Source organism: Brienomyrus brachyistius, chromosome 19 (genome assembly GCF_023856365.1).
Source record: "Brienomyrus brachyistius isolate T26 chromosome 19, BBRACH_0.4, whole genome shotgun sequence".
NCBI classification, from domain to species: domain Eukaryota; kingdom Metazoa; phylum Chordata; class Actinopteri; order Osteoglossiformes; family Mormyridae; genus Brienomyrus; species Brienomyrus brachyistius.
The window spans coordinates 16,464,962-16,474,540 of NC_064551.1; the positions used below are offsets into that span (position 1 = coordinate 16,464,962).

At 43.7% G+C, this 9,579-nt stretch overlaps 1 protein-coding gene across 2 annotated transcripts; it reads right to left on the reverse strand.

The window, feature by feature from the left end:
- Window positions 1-642: 642 nt before the first annotated feature.
- ubxn2a (UBX domain protein 2A) lies at window positions 643-9,579 on the reverse strand. Of its 2 annotated transcripts, none has more exons than XM_048986550.1 (7): window positions 9,516-9,579; window positions 8,470-8,532; window positions 7,029-7,122; window positions 6,813-6,922; window positions 5,443-5,580; window positions 4,575-4,736; window positions 643-2,244 (listed from the first exon to the last, which is right to left on the reverse strand). In XM_048986550.1, exons 2-7 carry the CDS (start codon window positions 8,511-8,513, stop codon window positions 2,064-2,066), a joined length of 729 nt encoding a protein of 242 aa, XP_048842507.1. In that variant the 5' UTR covers window positions 8,514-8,532; window positions 9,516-9,579; the 3' UTR covers window positions 643-2,063. The 2 variants fall into 2 exon arrangements, with proteins under 2 accessions (XP_048842507.1, XP_048842506.1); XM_048986549.1 differs by having other exon boundaries at window positions 645-2,244; window positions 7,029-7,143.

The following is a 9,579-nucleotide window of genomic DNA, read 5'->3' on the forward strand; positions in this document are numbered from 1 at the left end:
TACTGTCATTTTCCTTTTATTTCATTTATGTGTCATATTTCCTTATTGCAATAGTACATTCTCTCGCCCAAAAGACATTTCACATTCTAACATACCGATAGCTTTGAGCATTGTAGGTGTGTAAGATATTGGGAAAACTTTATACTTGATCCAACAGGGTGATATTTCACATAGAACCTGCAATTGCTTCAAATATATTTATCAAGCAATATGGGAATTTTTGTACATAGATTTAGTGTCTTGAAATTTCAGTTATACCAGTGTTTGTTTGCTCAAGAACCAGCTATATTCAACCCATACACTGTAATATTTGTCTCTAGGGTGAAGATATGTGCTTTGTGAACAGTGCAATGAATGGATCAAAAGCCAGCTAGCTAGTTTCTGTGAACCCAACACACACTTAACCCTCTGATAGAGCATTTTATTGACATTTCAGACAATTATCTCAAAATGTCATTATTTCCAGTCCCATATAATTACATTAAGATAAGAATTTTACCAATACAAAACACATGAAATGCATATGAACAAATTCACAATTTAAAAAAATAGAGACTTTTACAATGCAAATACCTGCCAATACCTTTACAGTAATTTTGCTACTATGAATTATTTCTTCTGTTGGTATTAATAAAACTTCACAAGAAGGGAATGGGTCTTATTCTCAGAAACATTCTGGCAAATGTCCAAACTGCCGCTTGTCAAGAAGTGCAGTGTTTTTCTGCTTGCAGTTCGGATTCTGTCATGGTGGTTTGAACACCATCATTTCCTTCCACTATCTGGAATTCTTATTGAAATTGACCTCCATGATTAGCACTGTGTTCAGCCTGTAAAATGTGCACCTACCCTGGCCTGAATATAGATGTATAATGAAGTGATGCTCTTAATGTTGATGAGTATGCATTACAGGCACTGAGACAGAAACCCGAGACCACTGCCCATGCAGCAGAAAAGCATTTATTGCGACAAAAATAAATGAACTGATAATACATATGTATGCATTTTGAAATATAAAACCATTTATGGCTTAACTGCATGTATTCCGATATTTCAAGTTCAGCTCCCAATATATTTGCATGAAAATGGTTTCATATAAAAATTTTTGCCAGATATACATTATATTATTAAAATATCACATATATTAAGCAAAAGTTCACAAAGTAAACAGGCTGCAAACCAGAATGGAGATGATGTCATTTATAGGAATCAGGTCATTTCGTACCGATGATTAATCTGAACGCGTTTCTTGATTGTTTTCCGTAAAGGATGCAAGAGGGACAGCGATGGAAACCGCATAACTAGTGAAGTGTGACCTTTAGACAGCTAACTTTGCCCTTATTATCGTTAGCGGGTTTTCCTCCATAGAATAACAGTCTTCTTTATAATCAAGTTTACACAAAATTTCAGATTTCAACTGCAAACGTCATGGAAAGTCGGAATTTCACCCATAAATTCAAGTAGTGTGGGAGATTCGAGGCTTGAAAAGCCCAGTCAGAGATTATCACGTGCAGTCAGTCACCAGATTGTTTAACCTACTGGCTGTTTTACTGGGTTCCATTAGGTGCTCACAGAGCTAACTTATGCAGGTGTTGTGTGGCTCTGTGCTTATAATCAGAAGGTCATTGGTTCAAATCCTACGGAGGGCAGAATAATGCCTTTATTGGGCCCTTAACCTTCACTTGCCCTAGGGACAGCCTGATCCCGCTCTCTCAAAAACATGTATGTTGCTTTGGATAAAAGTGTCTGCTAAATCAATTAAAAATGTAAATGCAAGAAGCGACTGGCAGCACAGCATAATCCCTCTCCTGGCCTGTGAAGCCTCCTACATTCCGCCAGCACAGTAAAGATAGTAGACGTCCTTTTGCATGGATACTCTATAGCACATGCAGGCGGTCTCTCGAAGCTTCCTGCTCGTGTGCATATCGAATAAGTGGAAGAATCTATATTCTGCATACAAAGTGTTTGTGCGCGAGCTGGTAGACAGGCGTCAGGGCGCCCGCTTGCCGCAGAGTGCCGCAGCAGTTTGCAGTGTCGTTACAGTGCGCCGCCGGTCTTTGGTCTCCTCAGTTAGCGCCGTCGGATGGGGACAGCAGGGGCCGCTGGACAATGACGGCGTTGCTCAGGTCGGCCTCCTGCAGGCTCTGGTCCGGCTGTCTCAGCTCGCGGAAGGGAAGTGACGTCGTGAGGATAAAGGGCGAGCCAGAGCTCTCTGACTGCTGCACGAAGTCCCGCACGTCGCTGATCCTGCAAGGTCACACGCACAGCAGCTACCGCGACAGTCATACTCTAATTACGTACATTACAGTAACTACATCATGATGATTATTTCACATAAATTCTATACTTCGCACAGGGGCATAAGAGAGAGTTTGATATAGGGGCCAAACAGTTGAGAAGGATGAATGAATTTGGGAGTACATGTCCTCCCCAGTTCCCTTAGTTCCTATGCCCAAGACTTCATCCATCCATCCATCCATCCATCCATCCGTCCGTCCATCCATCCATCCATCCATCCATCCATCCATCCATCCATCCACTATAACAGCTTGCTGATGTGTTAATGTGGAGGCCCTGCATATTAGACAGCTAAAATGAATAACTAGCTCAGTTGCGCACAAATAGTACTTATAGTACACCAGTGTTTTTGATTGTGTTTGAACTGTATTTAATGTGTTATTATTGTGTTACTTATTATATAGTTGTTGTCTTACAGTAAGTTGCCTGTGCTGTAAGATGAATGACATGTGATAAGTGTCTGTTTGCAACATGTGTCTGTGGATGAGGACTGCAAACCTAATCTACCGACGGGCAGAAATAATGTAGGCCTGTCACTGTCGATTACATCAAAAATCGAGTTTGTCAATCTTTTTTTTCCTCTTTTTTTTGACCCTTTGTGGTTCTTTCGTTTTGTCGTTTGTTTTCCAGTGTGTTCTCCATCTTCCATAAAGCCCTTCTTATCTTGGTGCTGCAGGTGGATCATCACTTTTTTCCGGCCTGCGCCGTAACACCCACCACTGCAGGGCGCACACTCACTGTACAGAAGCGGTCAGTTTAAGCACATTGGTTCATTTAAGTGGCATGTTTTTCGACAGTGAAAGGAAACCAGAGGATCCGCAGAAAAGCCACTGTGCAGGGTGAACATGCGAACCCCACACACACAAAGCGGCAGTGTGCAGCGACCCCACAGCCTACCGCGCCAGTCTGCTGCCCTGACAGGCATGCCCTGCATGGGGTTAATATCAACATGACATTTCATACACATGCAACTGTCACATCAGGAGGACTGCAACGGTCTGCTGGGTTCAAACTTCAATAAGTTGTCATAAAACTTTTTATTTTTTTACTCGGTCACTAGAAACAAAATTTGGTTAGCTTTATCTTAATTTAATGATGGTTCCTTATCAAAATGATTTAGTATATGTAAAAATAAATAAATAAAATCAGTCTAAAGTTTACCACCGCTGCTTTTGCATGAGCTCTGCGTGCTCGTTAATGCAGGGTCGCCTAGTGTCACGTTTCTGGTGTGACTCACACTTTCAGACTCTCACACTTTCAGACTCTCGCACTTTCTGACTCTCGTACTTTCAGACTCTCGTACTTTCAGACTCACACTTTCAGACTCTCGCACTTTCAGACTCTCGCACTTTCAGACTCTCGCACAAGAAAACTCATACAGGAAGTCTAGAAAGTAAATTAAGCAAAATAAGTCAGCGTGATGACAAAGACAGGCTAGGCTGCTCCGCCAGGATAAGCGGTACAGATGTACAGTTAACCTCGCGTTATTTCCCCATTCCCCAGATGTCGCCTTTTAAGATATACTTGCATGCCGTCGTTCTGTGGTGATGTTTAATGTGAATGAAATTACTTGGCGCTTCATATGTTATGCACGTCTTCCTTCCGCCACATTGCAGAGTAATCGAGAAGGGAAATTTTAATCAATGCTTTTTAGTAATTGACTTTAATTGCATGATTGTGACAGCTCTAAAATAAAGTAACTTGAACTTGATAATTTATAGACAAAAACAGCAAGCAATTTTGTCATGCAACAATATTTCAATGCATATATAATTAGAATTTATTGTAATGATTCTTGTATATTTATATCCATCCATCCATTTGCTGTTACTGCTTATCCAATTCAGGGTCGCGGGGTGGGGTGCAAGGCAGGGAACAACCCAGAATGGGACGCCAACCCATCGCAGGGCACACTCACACACCATTCACACACACTCACACACCATTCACACACACTCACACACCATTCACACACACTCACACCTATTGGCAATTCCATAATGACTTTGGGGGGAACCTGGAGAACCCAGAGGAGGCCCCACATAGACACGGGGAGAACATGCAAACTCCACACACATGGAGCCAATGGCGGACACTCAAACCCAGGTCCCAGAGGTGTGAGACTACAGTTACTTAATATGTAAATGGATTTTAATATAGTTTCCTTTCTCAAGAATAAGGTTTTAAATCCTACCCAATGCAATTTTAAGTGCCATTCATTTCTCATACGGGCGGCATCCACATTGCTGTCTGGTGTCACCTGATTCCACGTCCCTCACCTGTGAGAAAGGTTGAACTTCTGTACCAGCCGTCTCCCATCTGCCAGCCAGATCTGAAGGCTGGTGACTGGCTCCGTGTCATTCAAGGACACTGACGGCACAGTGGGGGCGCTGTCCTCTTTGTGTATTGACGGAGACCTGGCTATTATCCTGGGTGCCACGCTGCATGAATGAAAGATGTTGAACAAATTATCAAGACCTTATATGGTTTTAAACATGGTATGCACGAGGATTTGTGGTGAAAATGCCAAACAGCTTTCACAGCTAGGGACTTAACAGAAAAATGTGACTTGATTTGGAAATTAAATTCCAACCATTCTGCTTTTGTTTTCGGCTACTTTCACGAGAATACAAGGGGAGGGGAGACTTTGATGATCTCAGTACTGTTTATACAGTAACTGGTTTGGTTCACGTCATGATACTGATTGATTCCTGTATGCGGGTTAGTCACAATACTGGTTTGGAGGCAATGGTATCCCTACGTGACAAATCCAAGCCAACAGGCAAACAGAGGAATACAAAACACAGTGATGATTTAATCTAATTAATGACTAATTTAGTAAGGGAAAAATTTGAGCAGAGGCTAAATGTCAGCATCATCATTAGCTGGCTAGGCCATTACCTCAGAAGCCAGATGTGCAAAAATGTTATATAAGACTCATTGCTAAATGTTCAGGGGCGTTCATATCACTGGCACAAGTCAGACAGACAGCTGAGAATCTACTTGACGCTGTTTAATTTGAGTAAGCACGGACATTCGTCTCAGAACCAAATAAGGGCTTTTGGAGACACCTAGTGGTCATGTACAGTAAAGGCAAAACAATTTTAAAACTAGGATCCCGGAGCAGAACACAATACTAGGCCCCACCTGCCCAGTCGGTAGCCTCGGCCAGTGAAGGGGTGGAAACTCTTCTTCCTCGGCACATACATCTCTTCCTTCAAGTCTTCTACATTTACTTCCAGTTCCTCTTCCTCCGCTGAGTTTTCCAGCTCTGGTGGCAGCTCCCTTTATGTGAAGGAGACATTAGTATTTGGCTGTACATTATATGAACGAAAAAATTGAGATACCTGGCCATTACACCTACAGGAACTTTTCTGACATCCCATTCTATATCCATATGCATCAACATGGAGTTGGTCCCGCCTTTGCAGTTGTAACAGCTGCCACTCTTCTGGGAAGGCTTTTCCACAAGGTTAGGGAGAGTGTCTGAGGGAACTTTTGCCTGTTCATCCAGGAGAGCATTTGTGAGGTCAGGCACTGATGTAGGACATGAAGGCATTAAGTTAGTAGCATAAAATTGTCCAAAATTTCTTGGTATGCTAAAGGATTCCTTCACTGGAAAAGAAATTTCATGAACTGACTACAAAGGTGGCATACTATGACAGTACCAGGCTCGAATTTATTGAGTTGTGTGGTGTGTTCCAGTACTTTTGTCCATATAGTATATATTGAGTCATATACAGACAGAGACACATACACATTTAATAAGGGACGAATCTGAAGAGAGGCTAAATGTGAGCATCATTATATATTTGTAAGATTGAGGCCTATCTAAATTATATCTAATCTTTGAGATATAAAAAGAATCTAATCTTTAGGTTACTAATCTGCCTATCCATCGATCTTTCCATCCGTCCTCCTTCCCATCCATCCTCCTTCCCATCCATCCATCCATCCATCCATCCATCCATCCATCCATCCATCCTTTCGCCATATCAACTTGTCCACTGCTGGGTTGCGATGAGTTTGGAGCCAATCACCGGAAGTACAGATCAGGGCAATGTAGGGCAACGTATGGCAATCTAAACTGCACATATTTGAACCAAGGACGGGATGTGGAGCACCCTGAGGAAATCCACCCAGGTAAATAATGAGCGTTCTACGCAAACAGAGAATGACCACACTGGAGGTCCACAATGCTACTCAATGCTGTGCCCCTTTCCCATGATCCTGTCCCTATTTTACACGATTAATAGATAATAAATGCTGAGGTATCATCCACCACACGGCTGCACTCATCTCTGAGGTGGTTTGTTGTGTGGAGTCAGAACGTGCTGTAATCAGCGCACACTCCTTACCTTCCGATCTCTATTTTCCGTTTTTCCCTTTGTACTATGATGGCAGCATAGGGTCACTGAAATTGCATGAACCTTCCCTAGCCAGCCTCTAGCCAGGATCCACAAGGCAAGAAATTAAACAAAACCAGCTTCACGTGAAAGTGGCCTCCATTGACCCACCCTCGTTTAATAGCCTCCAGGAACTGCTGATTCTCATCCTCAGTGTAACTGCGAAGGTCCTCGTCGTTCACGGTGAAGCCGTTCTTCCACAACCTGACCACGATCTCGACCTGAAGCAGAGAGATAGTCGGGGCTTCACACATGCTGGCGTGCTGGCTTTCCAACCCGCACGCCTATACTTTGACTGCTAATACCTACAAAGTGAAAGCCTGATACCTTATTTTCCCCTGTCGAGACATTGCCAATCTTCTCCACCTCATCAAGCAGGTCCTCCACGGAGAAACTCCGCCTCATGGGTAAATCCTTGTCACTGTTGACAGCATCATCAACCCTGAACAAAATTGACTCAGAGTTCATATTCCTCATGCAATATTTTACAACTATTTTCTGATATTAATTTCAAAGAGTCTCTGTTTGTCTTACGTTGGCAGCTCTATCTTGATGCTAATGAAGCATTTATTAACGTCCAATTAAACTCTGCTGTCATCAGGGCCACAGCAGGGGCATAGATACCCTGACAGATTCAGGGGGCCCAACACTTTACAGGGGCCACAGCAGGGGCATGGATACCCTGACAGATTCAGGGGGTCCAGCACTTTACAGGGGCCACAGCAGGGGCATGGATACCGTGACAGATTCAGGGGGCCCAGCACTTTACAGGGGCCACAGTAGGGGCATGGATACCCTGGCAGATTCAGGGGGCCCAGCACTTTACAGGGACCACAGTAGGGGCATGGATACCCTGACAGATTCAGGGGGCTCCAGCACTTTACAGGGGCCACAGTAGGGGCATGGATACCCTGACAGATTCAGGGGGGCCAGCACTTTACAGGGGCCACAGTAGGGGCATGGATACCCTGACAGATTCAGGGGGCTCCAGCACTTTACAGGGGCCACAGTAGGGGCATGGATACCCTGACAGATTCAGGGGGGTCTAGCACTTTACAGGGGCCACAGCAGGGGCATGGATACCCTGGCAGATTCAGGGGGCCCAGCACTTTACAGGGACCACAGTAGGGGCATGGATACCCTGACAGATTCAGGGGGCCCAGCACTTTACAGGGACCACAGTAGGGGCATGGATACCCTGACAGATTCAGGGGGCCCAGCACTTTACAGGGACCACAGTAGGGGCATGGATACCCTGGCAGATTCAGGGGGCCCAGCACTTTACAGGGACCACAGTAGGGGCATGGATACCCTGACAGATTCAGGGGGCTCCAGCACTTTACAGGGGCCACAGTAGGGGCATGGATACCCTGACAGATTCAGGGGGCCCAGCACTTTACAGGGACCACAGTAGGGGCATGGATACCCTGACAGATTCAGGGGGCTCCAGCACTTTACAGGGGCCACAGTAGGGGCATGGATACCCTGACAGATTCAGGGGGGTCTAGCACTTTACAGGGGCCACAGTAGGGGCATGGATACCCTGGCAGATTCAGGGGGCCCAGCACATTACAAGGGCCACAGTAGGGGCATGGATACCCTGACAGATTCAGGGAGGTCCAGCACTTTACAGAGGCCACAATAGAGGCATGGATGTGTGCGTGTGTGTGTGTGTGTGTTTGGGGGGATTTCTAGTTATATCCGTGTATTATGTAGGGTTAGAGACACCATGCACAGCTTGATGAGCAGGAAACAGCCCAAAACTCACCAATCCACATCCTTCCCGGATTCTCTAGATTCAGTATCTTTCATTGTGTTAACACTTTTCCATCTAAAAAGAAAACAGCAGTTTAGCATTTTATAATACAACTGTAAACAATGCCCTAGATCTTTGTGTGTTATCTAATCAATTAGAATAACGGTTTACCTGGGAAAACTCTACAACAATCTACACCAGTGCATTTTCTGGTTTTGGAAGCATGAGAGCAAGTTGAGGATAATGGATATCAGAACACAGGATGATAAAATACATCAGGATTGTAACATCGTGGAATCTGCTGCCGGGATAGAGCCTGGAAGCCTGTTCTCACGGTTGAAGAAATACGGACATAATTGTATAAGATGCGTTTTTTTCAGCAAAGGGCACTTCATCGGTTAGAAAAGATAACAAGCACAAATTAATGGTTAATTCGTAAAAAAAAATCAGGTTTATACAGAGGTATCATATTTTACTTTATATTTTTTATATAGCCTCTATATCTAATATAAAGTAAACTCAGCTAAATATAAAAGGCGCTGACGCAGGAATAAGCCTTATCCACCGCCACAGCGGGCCATTTTTAGCATTTATGTAGGTTTGCTGTTAAATGGGTTAAAGCGCATTTAATAAGCTACTGGAAATCCTTCAAAATTAATTCAGAAACGTTTCATTTATGGGTTACATTTAAAAACGTTGATTTATATCCCGTAACTGTAAATCAACAAAAAAGCAACTTATATTCCATAATAATAAATACCCAGATGTAAAATACAAAAAAACATTTAAAAATAACGTTCAAATTACACGGCAACTTAAACTAGAAAAATCACCAAGCACGACCGCAAACTGTGAACGGTTAAAAACGGGAAAAAATACATCGGATCTCCAGGCAGCAGGAGGCTATACACGCAAGGAGTGCGTCAAAATTACATAATAAGGGAGCAAAATGCAAGGGCTCCCAGACCACCTTCAGCCATCCGTTGAATGTTACGGAACACATTTCAAGCATTTTAGTTTTTATCATTATTTGCAAAATCAGAAAGGTGAGCGCTTACTGGCTTTTGTCTCCTAGTCCGTTATGCAGAAGGGGATGTCGCCTGTCAAGTTTCTGCCGGTGAC